The sequence below is a fragment of the Eubalaena glacialis genome, chromosome X, assembly GCF_028564815.1.
Source record: "Eubalaena glacialis isolate mEubGla1 chromosome X, mEubGla1.1.hap2.+ XY, whole genome shotgun sequence".
Lineage (NCBI taxonomy): Eukaryota > Metazoa > Chordata > Mammalia > Artiodactyla > Balaenidae > Eubalaena > Eubalaena glacialis.
In genome coordinates this window covers 1251863-1269594 of record NC_083736.1, presented here as the reverse complement: position 1 = coordinate 1269594, position 17732 = coordinate 1251863, and the positions used below count along the sequence as shown (strand labels likewise).

Here is a 17732-nt window from a genome sequence, read left to right as displayed (position 1 = left end):
ACCAATTAACAATAAGCTTGGTACCATATGAGATCAGCAAAAAGCCGTGACAGTATCTGTTGGTCAGGACGTGGATGAATTCGAGCTACCTATACTTCCGGCGGAGGTGTAAACTTGGACCAAATCCTGAGAATCCCATGTGCAAAACTTACATTCACACACCCTGGAAACGAGTTGAGTTTCAGGTCTGCACCCCAGAAACAGGCTCGCACACACACTCCAAGACACAACTATCCACATCCACATGACTTGTGCTGGAAAAACCCAGAACCAAGCCAAAACTCTGGCATCCACTGCCCATATCACGTCCAGGGATAACTTCAGTGTATTTAACATGAAATACATACACCCGGACAATTTCTGCAAAGACAACCCAAAACCTGTGAACAAATGTCTTTCACGGGTGGGGTAGTGGGCTCACAGGTGTGTCCTGGGACCAAGTTTTAATTTTCATATTAGTAGCCTTGGGCTCTGAGTTGTTTTTTTTTTTTTTTTACTCCAATGTATTAATGATTTATAAATAGTTTTAAAAGAGTAAACAGCAATTTAATTTAGAAGCCTATTATCGCTGACAAAGACGTTCTGTAAATGTTAACACACCAAACAAGAAAGCCAAAGAGATGCAATGCAGTTCATTTTCGTAAGCTAATCAACTGACCTTTAAAATCACTTTAAACAACTATCGCATAGATTTAAATTTGCTCGACACACAAACCTACACGCACACACACACACACACTTTTCCTGAATGCAAACAATCTCAATAGCCTATCTCCAAACTAATGGACTAATGCCTGAGGAATAGACCATTGCATGAACACACATGAAACCTCTCATACACCCTGCAGTTCCCGGTTGCTGATGTCTGGTATGTCGCCCGTCCTAATGCACTCCATTGATCCCGTCTTCAGCTGCTTCACTTTCTCCAAGGAGGGGACCCCGCCAACACACTTGTCATAGATTCTTCAGGAGAACAGACACGACAGAAAATCTGTCTCGTGTCCTACGTACGCTGTCAGATTTTGGCCAAACCCATAGGCAGTAGGAGCGATTGCTGCATCTCTGCTACAGGTGATGACGGTCCCGCCTTGGACCACAGAGACTGCGGCGGATGGGGTCTCCCGACGGTCCCGTGGATCTGCCTTGTGTCCCTCAGCACACAGAGCTGGCATCGCTGGGAGCCTGAGTGGGGCTGCTTCGGGCCCCAGTGCCACCCGTGGGTCAAGGGCGCTGCTCCTTACGCTTTCTGTGTGCTGCTCTCTCTCTCTTTTTGCTCTTTCAGTGCGTTTCTTTCTCCTCTTTGATGTTCTTAACTCGCCGGCAGCTCTCAGCTGGGCAGCTCTACAGCACAAACAGCAAAGGGACGGCCAGCTCACGCGTGACCCAAACCAACCCCCTCGTCTTCCTGGGCTCACGTGCAGGAAGGGGGGCCGCTGTCCCAGCCAATGACACATACAGCAACGCGATGGGTGCCCTTCTAGACCCTGGCAGTGTCCACACGTGCCCCTTCCTCCACTTTTCCCATCTTGCCTGCCTTTCCCCACCCCCTGGCAACTTCGCTGTCATGACACTGGAATCTATGTGTTGCAGCTATTCGACTCTGATTGACACACATTCCTACCCCTTACGGAAAACACATTTTTCAATGAAATACTAAAACACTCCTAAAGGGATTCCGGGATTTAGGAAGACAACGCCACACACCCCTAGGGCATCCAGCCGGGGTCGAACTAGGAACAGGACATGGGGGCTCATAAAGGCGCTGACACAGGCTCGAAGCCTGCCTGCCCTCCGGCTCCTGAAGGCCCGTCTTCCCCTGATGCCGAGGCCACCTCCCGGGGTGCAGACGCCAGCCCACCAGCTCACGGGGTGCATTTCTCTGCGGTTCTCAGCTGCCCCCGTGGTTGTGCCCCATGGGGGCTGCATTTATCCTTCGCCCCTGCATTTGCCATCTGGCCTCTGGAGAGGAAATGACAGTGTCTGAACAAAGAGGGTGGATCACCCAAGATGCTATCGCCAGGTGAGTTCTCAAAGACTTCCGTGAAAAATACAGCCATCGGACAAACTATTTATATAAAATAAACAAGGTCCTACCGTAGAGCACAGGGAACTATATGCAATATCCTGTGATAAACCATCACGGAAAAGAATACGAAAAAGATTAGAGGAGCTTCCCTGGTGGCACAGTTGTTGAGAATCTGCCTGCCAATGTAGGGGACGCGGGTTCGATCCCTGGTCTGGGAAGATCCCACATGCCGCGGAGCAACTGGGCCCGTGGGCCACAACTACTGAGCCTGCGCGTCTGGAGCCTGTGCTCTGCAGCAAGAGAGGCCGCGATAGTGAGAGGCCCGCGCACCGCGATGAAGAGTGGCCCCCGCTCGCCGCAACTAGAGAAAGCCCTCGCACAGAAACGAAGACCCAACACAGCCAAAAAATTAAAAAATATATAAAAATAAATAAATTTAAATAGCGTATATTGACATTTTAAAAAAAAGATTAGATATATATATTTATAACTGAATCCCTTTGCTGTACACCTGAAACACATTTGTAAGTCAACTACACTTCAATTAAAAAAAAACAAAAGTACAGCCGTCGGAACAACGTGTTCTCTCTCCATCTCCAAATATTTAATTTGGTGCTTTCTCTTCTGTTCGGTAGCTTTCTCAAGGAGAAGCAAATGTTGAAAACGAATGGGCCAAGAGACACGGACCAGAAGGTCTTCATTCCATGTTAACTTTTCCCAGGGCTGTTTCCATCACTGAGCAAAACGTACTTGGACACGACGCATTCGGAGTTTAGTCATATCCCACTATTTTGTTTGAAAATGCATCAGTGCCCATGTGGGAAGTAAACAGAGCTGCCTTTCCCTAGTTTGTCACTGTTTAAAATAATTTTGGATAATTTGAATGACTTTATTTCAGCAACATCAAGAGCCCTAGCACCAGGTGCAGTGTTGGAAAAAATCAAACAAATGGAGCAGAAATGTCACTTCTATTAGTTTATGCCCACATACCGGAAGACGATTAGTCTCCAGTCTCTACCTGCCTCAAACACCGATTCTTCATCAGTAACATGACAGGCTTGGAAGAAACTCACTAGATGCTCACTGTTTGTGGTAAAACCCACATAATATGTATATACTGTTGGTGGGAATGGAAAGTGGTGCAGCCACTGTGGAGAACAGTATGGAGGTGCCTCAGAAAATTAACAAACTACAAAACAGAGTTGCCATATGGTCCAGCAATCCCACTCCTGGGCATATATCTGGGAGAAAATTCTAATTAGAAAAGATACATGCACCCCAATGTTCATAGCAGCACTATTTACAACAGCCAGGACATGGAAGCAACCTAAATGTCCATCGACAGATGAATGGATAAAGAAGATGTGGTACATACATACAATGGGATACTACTCAGCCATAAAAAAAAAAGAATGAAATAATACCATTTGCAGCAACATGGATGGACCTAGAGATGATCATACTAAGTGAAGTCAGACAGAAAGACAAATATGATGATATCACTTATATGTGGAATCTAAAAAAATACAACAAATTAGTGACTATAACAAAGCAGAAGCAGACTCACAGACGTAGAGAACAAACTAGTGTCCCCAGTGGGGACAGGGAACGGGGAGGGGCAAGATGGGGGGGGTTTAAGAGACACAAACTATTATGTATAAAATAAGCTACTAGGATGTACTGTACAGCACAGGGAGTACAGCTAATATTTTGTAATAACTATAAATGGACTATCACATTTAACAATTGTGAATCACTATATTGTATAACATAATACTGTATGACTACTTCAATAAAAAAAATTTTTAAGATGAAAAATGACATAATGTGAAATCTACCTCTTACATGATGTACACAAACATATGTAAAACACAACTTGTATATATAGTTATATATAATTATATGCACATATAGTTTGTACACACATTACGTGGGCACAATTTTCAAAATAGCATTTCCTACTAGACCAAGAAGCTGGATGGGGACTTCCCTGGTGGCGCAGTGGTTAAGAATCCGCCTACCAATGCAGGGCACACAGGTTCGAGTTCTGGTCCGGAAAGATCCCACATGCTGCGGAGTAACTAAGCCTGTGAGCCACAACTACTGAGCCTGCGCTCGAGAGCCCGTGAGCCACAACTACTGAGCCTGCATGCCACAACTACTGAAACCCACGCACCTAGAGCCCGTGCTCTGCAACAAGAGAAGTCACCACAATGAGAAGCCCACGCACCGCAACGAAGAGTAGCCCCCGCTCGCTGCAACTAGAGAAAGCCCGCGTGCAGCAACGAAGACCCAACGCAGCCAAAAATAAATAAATAAAATAAATTTATTAAAAAAAAAAAAGCTGGATGGAAACAGGGAAATGGAGCTTTATGACATATATTACATTTTTCCAAGGTGAATATATTCAAAAATGACTACCATACATAAAAGAATACTAAGGAGGATTAAAAGCATAAACAATCCACCGACGATTAGTTTTGAATCATGAGATGCAGGGATTTCACAAAAAAGGATGACCCTAATAAAGGATGAAACGAGGTGAGTTTGGCTTTGCCTGTCCGGGAATATGGACTAATCTGATTTTCCTCTGTGATGTTCCTCTTTCCCCATAATCTATGTATAACCCATGAATGACCAAATCAGGGGAAGACAGAAGCATAGACCCATGAAAAGCAAATCAAGTCAGATGAACAGAATGGCCTGTAATAGAAACGCCCAATTAGTAGGAAAAACTAAGGTATCAGGAGTCATTTCATTGGGATTTTGGTAATACCTTTGATGCCGGCTATAAAATTGAGGTGCATAATAAACTCAGGTTCACTGGTGAAAGCACATGAGGACCAGTGCACCCCCAATGGAAAAGTGGACATAGTAACAGTGAGAAGAGGGGTCTACATACATACGCAGGGGTACAGTTGTATCTGGTTGTGTTAAATTGTCCCTTTATGTGCTATAGGCTGAATTCTGTCCCCTCCAAATTCACGTGTTGAAGTCCTAGCCCCCAGGACCTCAGAATGTGACAGTATTTGGAGATGAGGCCTTCAAAGAGGGGATGAAGGTAAAATGAGGTCATTAGGGTGGGTCCTGATCCCAAAGGACAGGTGTCCTTATAAGAGGAGATCAGGACACAGACACGCACAGAGAGAAGACCACGTGAGGACACAGGGAGGAGAGGCCGTCTACACGCCCAGAAGAGAGGCCTCAGGAGGAACCAGCCCTGCTGACCCTTGGATCTCAGACTCCAGCCTCCAGGACTGGGAGAGATACATGCCTGATGTTTATAGGCGCCCCCAGTCTGGGCTATTTTATGGCAGCCCGAGCAAACAGATGCAGCACGATTTTACAAACGCTTTTAAAAGTTGTATCAGCACACCTGCAGGTCCCATATAGCAATTTGTGGAATACACCAGCAAACTTCATTTTAGGGTCAATAAAAAACAAAGTGCGATTTAAGTGTGAAAAATTGAGTTATGGGATGAAGTTTTAAAGCACCGTTAAGGCATGATAGAATACATTTGGACAAGTACATGCCCTGCAAGCAATCCCATGCTAAGGTCACATTTTTGTGATCTGTATTTGAATCGAAAAGCATTCGTGTCTTTTGGCCCCAAAATGTCCATACAAATACTCACAGCTTGCAGCATCGCTAACCGCACACCACATGGCAAACTCGGTGGGAAAGGACGAGGCAAAACCAGCTGTGACCTATAACCAAGAGGTGAGAATAAGCACAGTGGCATCCAGAACCGGCTGTATACAATCACCACACTGACATCCAGAACCGACTGTATACAACACCCATGATGCCCCTTCCTGAAACTGTGGGAATTGCAGTTGAGACGGGCTGGGACCTGGGACCCTTTGCTGCAGGGCTTGCACCTGGACACACCTCTCCTCCAGCAGCAAAATACAAAGAAACTATAAGGGACTAAAAATAACCGCCCACAGCTGTGGGGAATTATAAACAATAAGATACAAAAAGACCAAAACCCAACTGCCGTTTCTGAGGTGGTGTCAGCAAAAGCAGGGTCCTGCGCGTGATTCCTGCGCACGGCACCACCAAGGGGTGGGCAGACCCCGTAAACCATCCCTCCACCCCAACCCACCCAATCACCACCCCCCCCAGCCTCAGCCCGTTAAGGAACCAGCTCGCCCTCAGGGAATGAGCAAGGCACCTGTTACTTGTTTTCACTCCCGCCCGCTGCAGGACGAGTCCCAGTACAGCCTCGCCTGAATTCCTCATCTGGCTTCTAATCAATTTCTATTGATTAGCGAGACCAAGGACCCAGGCGGGGAACACAGTGACCTGCTTGCCTGAGGGCACAGCCGAAGGTCAGGACCGTTGCCAGCTACCTCTGCAGCCGAGTTCCCATAAAATAAAGAATCGCCATCTTGCGTGAAAACTCTCGGAAGATGCTCACTTGGTTTGTGTACTATATGTGAATAACAGATGGTGCGTAAACAACCGTTTACTCCTAAGCGGAAACCACCAATGCCTGGAGAGGTGGCATTGTATTTACTTGCAAGAATCAAACTTTCGCACACAATTTCGGATGATTTATGAGACTTGGGAGTCCCTGTCATGAGCCCATGATGGCAGAATGAAATCATCTTATATTTTTTAAACCTACTTCTCTTTTTTTTTTTTTGGCCGTGGCTTGCAGGATCTTAGTTCCCCGACCAGGGATCAAACCCGTGCCCCCTGCAGTGGAAGCGTGGAGTCCTAACCACTGGACCGCCGGGGAAGTCCCCCCTTAAACCTATTTCTTGAACAAGGAGCTCTCCAGGTGGAGAGCGGAGAACTGACCTTTGGCCAAGAGAAACCCCCAACCCTTTGGGGACATTTTATACCCAGGGAAGAATAAAGAGTATCCTTATCGTGGGCATGAAGAACTCTGAGGAAAGTTTCCTATCGACCTGTCAGCATCCTTGCTAACCCTGAGGGATGCTCCGGGCCCAGAAACGAAGTGGCCTTGTGTCTGCAGAGGGAGCCCAACCTTGAAGAAGGGTTCGTTACGTGGGGTCTACAAGCCCTGCCTGGTGGTTTTTGATGATTTTTTTCCTTCCTAGTTCCTTCTGGTCAGTTATATTACTTATGAAACAAAACATAAGTGTGTTCCACTGTAACAAACCCTTTTGCGTCATATTTAAGCTCACTTAGCCTATATCACATTAACTGTGTAACTTATTCCCGTCTTGATTTTAAAATCTCGCTAAATAAAACTATCGCTTTTGTTGTCGTACCAGGCAAAAAAGGAGTGATGTTTTGGTTAATAATTGGGCAAATAGGGGGAGGATTCAGCTGGCCGCTCTGGGGAGCATTGTAACGGTGATTAACGCTTTTTCTGTAGCGGGGAAATGTTGAACTCATGAGGCGTTTTTAAGCAAAATGCCACTTCGCCTCTGCTGACAAAGAGTACTGAACACAGGAGTGGCATTTACCTGAACGGAAATGAGGGGCAGCTAATCCACACCTCGATGTTTTCACCCACGTAACACAAAAACAGGAGGCGGGGAAATCGGAGACGCAGCCATGGAAGGAGGAGGACCTTGACCTGAGGCAGGGGTACAACTGCAAGAGGAAGCAAATCAAGGATGAAACGGACGGACTCCAGGGTCCAGATAAAAAAAAATAAAAGATGCGGGGTGGTGGGAGCTGACGAAAAGGAACAAAGGCCAGTCTCTACGAAGAAGAAACGGGAAAAAAATTAAACTCTACTGATAAAAAAAAGTCCCCTTTTTCTTCATGGGATAAAAGATACCTTCTCTCTGCGAGCATTGGGTGGGGAAGCGGCTGGTGTTTCCCGAGTACGAGGACATGAATATACAACTTATGGATGTTCTGACAGACCGGGGGATGGACCCCTCCCCCCATGTCCCCTGCCTCTTGTTTCTAAGAAAAGCTTTAGCCTCCTAGGCCTTCCCGGATCTCCAGAGAGCAAATTTAATCAGAGAAGTGAGAAAATATAGAAACAAAGGAACACAGTCAAGCAAGACAAAAATAATAATAGTTTAGCCACTAAACAAAGTCAAGGACTTTCAGTTCCTCCCTAAGGGCTACACATCATATTCTGAGCCACGTCCTTTGCGTTGCTTTGCAGAGACTGAAAGCCCCACCAGGTGGGAGCAGTTACCTGCGTGCCGCCCACCAGCACGGAGACCCCAGGTGGTTGGAATCAGAAGGTTGACGACGTGGACTCCTGGTCCCCACCAACCAAGCCGAAGAACGTCCACGAGCTGATCTCGCACCCGAAACCCTCTCCCTCACCCTGGTTTAAACACCTTTCCCTGAAGGCCTTCGGGGAGTTCGGGTCTCTTGGGCACGAGCTGCCCTTCTCTACACTTGGCCGCATGTGGGGCGTCTTGCAGACAAACGCTGCTCTTTCCTTCACCACAGCCCGGGGTCAGGAGTTGGGCTTTGCTGAGCACGGGACTCAAGTTCGGTTTGGTAGCAATTATCTGCAAGCGCTGCCCTCGACGCCGCTGGCGAACAGGCTTGGGTAGATGGGCATCCTCTGAATTTCCCCGTGTACCCCAGTGGGGCACAGACCCTGCCCTCACGGGGCTTACACGGGAGAAGTCACGTGGACATAAAACATGAAACGCGGTAGAGTCTTCTCCGTGTTAAATGCATCTGCACAGAAGGTCCGGGGTGACTAGATATGGTCTCGGAGAAACTGAGTAATGGAGAATCGTCTATTAGTTATTTGCTGAGTAACACAGCCGGTGGGCTGAGGGTCTGATGGGGAATTTGAAGCATGCAAGAGAAGGGCAGTGCCTTGCTTCAAAGCCAGATTTTCACCAGATAATCAACCAGAATGGTTTTTCGGCAGGGAGAGGGGCAGCAAGGGCAGATGGGACCAATAGTTTGCTTATTGTTAAACAATAAATGTTTTAACACACGCAGCCAAAGGCCCCATATAAGATTATGATACAGGCACCAGGAAAGTGTTAATTCTAGCTACTCTGCTGGGAATATACACTCACTGTCTTGGGAAAGTTTCAGGTTTTAATCAGTTACCTCTTGATTCAGCCTTGAATTAGGTTTTTAAAACCTACAGGGCTTTCTAATTGAACTGTAGTTGCTGTAGAGTCTATTAGTTTCAGGTGTACTCCATTCAGTATTTTTATAGATTTCCAAAAACAGCACAAACAAATTGCAAAGTGAGCTGAAACATCACAATTTCCCCTCAAACTGATACAACGAAGGACACACGATTCCAGTAATTAGAAAAATGCATCTTCATTTCCAGATGGTATTTAGCCTGGATTCCCCACCTTGCTTTGACAATGGTCCAGCTCATTAAGAATTCAGCCCATTTCTCTCCCACGGCTGTCAGACCAAGTCCATGAGTGACCGACCACAGCCTGGGCTGGATGAAAAAGATGGGGCACAAAACAAAGATGGGCAGGGTGGGTGCAGGAGTCTTTCAGGGTGTCATATTCCACCCAGCTCCACCATATGCAAGTTTGGCAACAATTCGTGGAGACTGCTGTTGGAGTCTTAATTGGTCTTTCTTTTCCCCCGGGTGACCCTATTTGAACTAGGGAGAGTGTAAGCCTCCTTTCCCTCCGTGAGGCTGAACGGGATTGAATGTGCCTCTGTAGAAAGCACGTGGAAATCCAGCCCAGGCTGCACACATAAAGGCACCCGCATTCTTACCTTTGCATCCCATTCATGGTACAGGATCCTGCTCAACGGCATCATGAAAAATGGCGCCAGCGTCTTGTCATCCCTCTTGGACACACATCTCAGACCTCTCATCCGGCCGGTGGGGCTTGTGGAGGGCACACTGACCGAGATGCAGTATCTTTAGGTGACTCAGCGTGTGACAAGCGCCCCTAAAACTTGTCACGGAGCAAAGGCTCACCGCCCGACGTGCATAGAAGCCAGTGCTATGGCACCAGCTTTCCCAGAAGACGAAGAGCTTTACTGTCAGGTCAACCAGCAAGAAGCTGAGCTCTCAAACACATCTCCACGATTCAGCGTCTGGAGTGAACTTTAAGGGGTTAGGGAGTTTCAAGCTTGGAAGCTGATTGGCTAGTCTCGAATCAGGCCATATAAGCTACTCCTGCAGCTGGAAGCCAGATTTTCCTCATTGAAGGAGTTCTCGCTTCGTAAAGGGCTCCAGTGGTAACATTTCTAGTCCTTAAGTTCTGTAGACTGAAGATTCTTGGTTCCGAGGTCACCCTAGAAACATGGTTTCTTGTCTTGAGCATGTGCAGTGCTGTCTCTGTAAAATAACTCGAGGATTGATGAATCAACGACCTATTAAATGAGGCGAAACCAGGTTAAGCTGGTGCTGTTTCAGCTTGATTAAACAACAACCTATTTAAGGAGGCAAAACCAGTTTAAGCTGGTCCATGATTCCCGTGCTGTTGCAAACTGATTCCTGAAACCACGTCTGATGTGTCACGGGACACGCAAATAAAGTCATCTTACTTTCTGCAACATTGTGCTTGAATATCGGGCATAGTGCACGTGCAAAGAAAACGGTTCTTGAATTCTTTCCTTCTTCCAGATATGAGACCAAGGCTCTTGTTAACCCAGAGAGATGATGACGAAATTGCAAACATTCTCAGTGTTTTCCCTGAGCGCCTCTCTGTGGGGCCAGCGATAGAATCATTGGAGGAACTTCTTAAAAATACTGTCAACCTGATATCTACCCAGGTCACTCTCAGAGGACGGGGCCCAGGAATGTGTGTTTTTATGGGGTGTCTGGACTGAACTGGATGCACAGCCAGGTTGAGGAAGCACTTGTTGATTAGGGAGGGCAGAAGATCTGGGTATAAAAGCCCACTCCCTTATTCCTCATCTTAGGAGCCCCAGAGTTCCCACGTTTGATAAAATGGGATATTAATAGGGCCTGTCTCTCAATGTCTGCAGAGAATTAAGTGAGAAGACAGATCTGAAAGCCCCTGATACACTGCATCCTGCTAACAAACCAGAGCCTGCTCTGTAGATGGAAGGTCATCGGAGGATGATGGAGGGTAAGCATTTCGGACCAGTGAGTCTAAATAACCAACATCAAATATCATACATGGTGTGCCTGGGAGAGCAAGGCAGTGGATTCCCCCGGAGAACACAGAGAAATGGCGATCACTCACTGGATGTTGTTCATTTAATATTACGTTGCCCTGAACCCTGATGCAGCCAAGCCATGCAGTTTGATGAGCCACCTGAGTGCATACACCTGTATTAGTTTCAGGGCCGCCATCACACAGGACCAAACACCAGGCAGCTGAAACCAACAGAAAAGTATCTTCTCTCAGTTCTGGAGACCAGACGTCTCAGATCAAGGTGCGGGCAGGGCCGGTTCCTTCCGGAGGCTCCAGGGGAGAATCTGTTGTAGGTTTCTCTCCAGATTCTGGGGGCTGCCAGCCATCCTTGCTGGTCCTTGGCTTGTAGACACATCTCACCAATCTCTGCTCCATCGTCACATGGCTTCTCCTCTCAGTGTCTCTCTCTGTGTCTTCTCTTCTTATAATGACACCGGTTACACTGGATTAAAGACCCACCCTCAGAAGCAACCTAAATGTCCATCAACAGAGGAATGGATAAAGAAGATGTGGTACATTTATACAGTGGAACACTACTCAGCCCTTAAAAAAGAATGAAATAAGGCCATTTGCAGCCACATGGATGGACCTTGAAGGTATTATGCTAAGTGAAATATGTCAGAGAGAGAAAGACAAATGCTGTATGATCTAACTTATATGTGGAATCTAAAAAATACAACAAAGTAGTGAATACTGTATAACAAAACAGAAGCAGGCTCACAGATACAGAGAACAAACTAGTGGTTACCAGTGGGGAGGGGAGGGGCAAGATAGGGGTAGGTGATTAAGAGGTACAGAGTACTATGTATAAATAAGCTACAGGGACATATTGCCCCAAATGGCATTATTTCATTCTTTTTCATGGCTGAGTCGTATTCCATTGTATATATGTACCACATCTTCTTTATCCATTCCTCTGTTGATGGACATTTAGGTTGCTTCCATGTCTTGGCTATTGTAAATAGTGCTGCTATGAACTTTGGGGTGCATGAATCTTTTCGAATTAGTTTTGTCTGGATATATGCCCAGGAGTGGGATTGCTGGATCATATGGTAGCTCTATTTTTAGTTTTTTAAGGAACCTCCATACTGTTCTCCATAGTGGCTGCACCAACTTACATTCCCACCAACAGTGTAGGAGGGTTCCCTTTTCTCCACACCCTCTCCAGCATTTATTATTTGTGTTCTATTTAATGATGGCCTTCTGACCGGTGTGAGGTGATATCTCACTGTGGTTTTGATTTGCATTTCCCTGATGATTAGCAACATTGAACATCTTTTCGTGTACCGGTTGGCTGGCTTGGAAAACCAATTTTAAAGCTTTTTCCTAGGGCCGGTTTAGCAATAAACCAGGATACTCTGCTCCACGTGGCATCTTCCAACCAAGAAGCCAAAAATGGTGTTCCACGAAAAGAGCAGCTAGTTCAGCTCACAACTTAGTATCTGCACAAGGACTTTTCTTCACAATAACTGTCATGTTTCGTTAATGTAGCAGAAGTGCTTTATTTAAAAAAATTATTTAATTCTATAGCTTTTAAAAAATTAATTATTTAATCCATTGGCTTTTAAAAATTTTTAATATTTAAATTTAGTTTATATTTTGCTATCCTTTCTGGTTTTCTTTATTGAGATATAATTCACATATGGTAAAATTCACCCTTCTAAGCGTACAATTCAGTAGTTTTGGGTGTATTTATGAGGTTGGCTTTAACGTATTCACAGAGTTGAGCAACCACCACCACAGTTTTTTTTTTTTTTAACGTTTTTCCTTCGCCACAAAAAGAAACATCTCACCCCTTAGCTGTCACTCTCCAACCCCCTCCCCCAGCCCCTGGCATCCACGAATCTCCCTTCTGTCTCTGTGGATTTGCCTGTTCTGTATATTTTCTGTAAATGGAATCAAACACTGTTATGTCCTTCTGCGTCTGCTTCTGTCACTGAGCATCATGTGTTCAAGGTCCATCCACGTGGTAGCCTGTGTCAGAGCTTCACTCCTTTTCATGGCTGAGTCATATTCCACTGTGTGGGACCCATTCTGTGTATCCATCCATCCATCCATCCATCCATCCATCCAACCATCCACAGATACTTGGGTTGTTTCTACTTTTTGGCTGTTGTGATTAGTGCTGCTGTGCACATCCGTGTACAAACTTTTTCATGAAGATATACATCATATATATGTCTTTGTTTCTCCTGGGTATATTCACCAATATATACACCCAGGAGTGGAGTGGCTAGGTTATACAGAAGTTCTACTTTTAACATGTTGTGGAGCTGCCAGACTGTTTTCCAAAGTGTCTGTACCCTCTTCCATCCCCACCAGCCATGTAGGAGAGTTCTGATTTCCATCCACATCCTTGTCAACACTTGTTATTACCTGACTTTGATTTTAGCCATCTGACTGGGTGTGAAGTGATATTTCACTGTCATTTTGGTTTGTATTTCTCTAATGACTAATGTCATTGAGCATTTTTCTTAAGTGCTTATTGGCCTTTGTGTATCTTCTTTGGAGCAATATCTCTTCTGATCTTCTGCCCATTTTAAAACGGGTTATTTAATTTTGTATTATTGACTTATAAGAGTCCTTTATATATTCTAGATACATGTCCTTTATCAAATATATGATTTCCAAAATATTACTTTATTTTTAAGCAATTTTACCAAATTGAATAGGGAGCTTTTTAATTTAAAATATAAAAACAAAAAGTTTTTACTTCGTTTTGTTTCATTTTACCTTCTAGGAAGGTAAGAAGATAAATAAAACTATTTTGAAGGGACTTGTTCTGAATAGAAAGCAGTGGAAAATTAAGATAATTCATCATAAGATCTTAAAGCTCCTCCGGCTGTTTCTTCCATTCACAAATTTTCGTGGGTTTGTATTTTTCTGTGCCTGCTCCCTGTAATCTGATTTTTATTGCAGTAAACAGAAAGTGATGCATATTGCAATGCTGACCATCTTTGGTAAGATATTATGGATAGATATAATAAACCTATTACTCTTCCTTTTAAATGGTTTCCTGAGGCATTAAATCTGCTTTCCAAGCCTTTTAAAAGTCCTAATGAATCTGCCAAACGCTCTGATAACTTTATGCCGTATTCATAAAGTTTATTAATTGCATTCCCGGGCAATACATAAAGTAACGGGAAGACTCCTGCGCTGGATCCATATTTTGCAGTCATAATATATGAAGGTGCTCGGTCGGCTACGAGAACCACAGTGTTCTGTACTTGGCAGAAAACACTCTGGTCACACTGAACCCGTACCCCACAAGGTCAAGCACCATCATCTTCAGATCGTTTGCATGGGGCTGGGACTGTGCCTGGCACGATGATTCCTCTGTTAAAAACTGAGGGGCAGGGGCTTCCCTGGTGGCGCAGTGGTTGAGAATCCACCTGCCAATGCAGGGGACACGGGTTCGAGCCCTGGTCTGGGAAGATCCCACATGCCGCGGAGCAACTGGGCCCGTGAGCCACAACTACTGAGCCTGCACATCTGGAGCCTGTGCTCCGCGACAAGAGAGGCCGCGATAGTGAGAGGCCTGCGCACCGCGATGAAGAGTGGCCCCCACTTGTTGCAACTAGAGAAAGCCCTCGCACAGAAACCAAGACCCAACACAGCCATAAATAAATAAATAAATAAATAAATAAATAAATAAATAAATAAATTTTAAAAAAAAATTGAGGGGCAGTCGTTTTCCTGCTGCGTTTTGCATCTGACCTTTCCAGTCTCATTGTTATGTCTTCCAATGACGGGATGGATTTTCAGATATCCTTGGGTCATCAAGTTTCGTTCCACAAACATTTCCTGTGCCCTCATCCACTAAGACGTTTCTAAGGAACATGCAACTTGCCTTCCTCATTGGGAGATCCATCAAGCAGCCAACCTTTAGTCTTGAGCAGTATCCAATGACCTCATGACCAGTGGAAACTAATCAGGACACAGAGGGATGAGTGAGTGACATGCCGGTAACAGGCGTGAGCTACTGGACAACGGATTATATCAAGGACTTTTTACTTTTTATTTTTTAATTGAAGTATAGTTGATTTACAATATTGTATTAGTTGCAGTTGTACAGCAAAGTGATTCTGTTATATATATATTATATATTCAGCTATACATATATATATTCTTTTCCAGATTCTCTTCCCTTATAGGTTATTATCGAGGACCTTTGAAACCCCTAGTATCCCCCTTGTAGATTCTGTCTCTATTTTGCCTGGCAATGACAGCTCCTGTGTTTCCAGGATCTGCCCACAGTGATGCTGTAAAGATCCGCGTTGCTCTTGGCAGAATGCAGAGAAGTCTGGGCGTTTTACCAGTAATTTGTTCCCTCTTGGAAGGAAACCACTTTTAGTCGGTTAAGAACACGACTGATCTTTTGGAATCTTGCTTGTCTAAAGTAGGCCCCCGTCCCTCCTCTGCAAAGGTCCCTCCCCCACTTCTGAGACCACCACCCTCTGGAAAGGCAAGATGTGAACTGCCAACCCTAAAAGGGCTTCCATTCCTTATTAAGATGAGGGCTGTCGCATTGGGGAGATGCCACGTTGCTGTGGATTTTCAAGGCAGTTTATTCTTCTGAATTACTGCACCCATAGCCTCTTTTCACCAGTGGTAGTGTGACATCAAACTGAATTTTTGGAGTAATATCTGAAGTTGTCTTTTTTTTTTTTTTTAATAAATTTATTTATTTATTTATTTTCGGCTGTGTTGGGTCTTTGTTTCTGTGCGAGGGCTTTCTCCAGTTCTGGCGAGTGGGGGCCACTCTTCATCGCGGTGCGCGGGCCTCTCACTATCGCGGCCTCTCCCATTGCGGAGCACAGGCTGCAGACGCGCAGGCTCAGTAGTTGTGGCTCACGGGCCCAGCCGCTCTGCGGCATGTGGGATCTTCCCAGACCAGGGCCTGAACCCACGTCCCCGGCACTGGCAGGCAGATTCTCAACCACTGCGCCACCAGGGAAGCCCTCTTTTTTTTTTTTTTGACTGGCATTTAAGACCCCACATAGAAAAGTCGTTCCTCGCCATCAAGATTCAGTTTGTGTTTAGAAGCATTCTTAGTTTGGGGCTGACATGTCCACACTGCTACATATAAAACAGGGAACCAACAAGGAGCTACTGTAGAGCACAGGGAACTCTGCTCAGTACTCTGTCATAATCTATATGGGAAAAGAGTCTGAAACAGAGTAGATACGTGTATATGGATAACTGAATCAGTTTGCTGTACACCTGCAGCTAATGCAACATTGTTAATCACCTATACTCCAGTTTAAAATAATAATTTTTTAACAAGAAGCATTCTTAACAGTTTTCTCACGGAAAACCTAACAGAGCAGTTAGGTCCTAATTTAGTTCCTATTTACGAGGTAAAAAGAAAGGAGAAAATAAAGGAAATGGGGCCAGGAACAGAGCTTGGGATGGATGTCCCACGGCTGCCCATCTTAATCCTAATTTTAAAGTCGGATATTAGGGCCCCTTTCCCACACTTAGCTGCTGACTCTCGGCCTGTAGATCTATGATTTCAAGACGTAGAATCACAGATGGGAGAATTCCTGTAGATCACCTCATGCAGGACTCGCTGTGGAGGGGAAGAGCCTGACACTCTTAGAGAGAGACCGGGACTTGGTCCAGGTGAGGGAAGGGTGGGTGTCGCTCTCCCGACCCCATACACATAGACACAATGTTTTTCTGGTATCCCACCTTGCTTTTCTGACAGCCCCACCTGCTTCAGAGTCATCCATGGCATTTTCTTTCTGGCTGTGCCATGCGGCAAGCGGGATCCTACTTCCCCGACCAGGGATCGAACCGGAGCCCCCTGTAGTGGAAGCGTGGAGACCTAACCACTGAACCTCCAGGGAAGTCGGTCCATGGCATTTTTATCTCTTCCCTTTCAATCTGTCTGCCTTTTGTTCATCCCTCTAATCATTGAACGTTGGCTAGGATTTCCCGTACGATGTGGGGAAACTGTAGCAGTGAGAGTGGGCATCTTTTTCCCCAAGATGAAGCAACCCCTTTCTAATCCTAGGTGGCGGAGGGTCATGGATGGATCTTGAATTTTGTCAAAGGCTTTTTCTGCATTTATCAAGATGAGTGAATGGGTTTTTCTTCTCTCGCCTGTTCAGACGGAGAAGTACATCGACTGATGTTCAAATGATGAAGGATCTGGAAATGCCCACTATAAACCCCACTTGGTCAGGATCTGTCATCCTTCTAAAATACTTCTAGATTTGGATTTGCTCATATTTTGTTAAGGATTTTTGTAGCTACGTCCACAAAGCATATCCATCTGTAGTTCACTGTCCTTGTAAGGTCTTGGTGGGGTTTTTGTGTATCCAAGTAATCCTGGCATCTAAAGGAACCGTAAAGTGTTTCATACCCTTCCATGTAGGGAAGATGTTTTGTAGAATTGATACTGTTTCTCCCTTAAATGTCTGAGAGAATTCACCATTAAAGCCATCCACGCCTACAGTTTTCTTGTTTGGATGTTTTTAACAAAGAATTCAATTTGTTTAATAAATAAAGAATAAAAAAATAAATATAGAGCAATTCAAGTCATCTATTTCTTCTTGGGTGAGTTTTGGTAATATGTGAAGAACTGCTCCATTTCATGGAAACTGTTGAGTATATGGGTCAAGTTTTTTTGTTATTT

At 45.1% G+C, this 17732-nt stretch overlaps 1 protein-coding gene across 1 annotated transcript in view; it reads right to left on the bottom strand.

Moving 5' to 3' along the window:
* The window catches only part of LOC133082658 (acetylserotonin O-methyltransferase-like), a 209866-nt gene that overhangs the window by 62320 nt on the left and 129814 nt on the right, over positions 1-17732 (bottom strand). The window contains exon 12 of the mRNA XM_061179341.1: positions 5662-5734. Within this exon, the coding sequence (XP_061035324.1) occupies positions 5662-5734 (73 nt within the window). The remainder of the gene's footprint in view (positions 1-5661; positions 5735-17732) is intronic.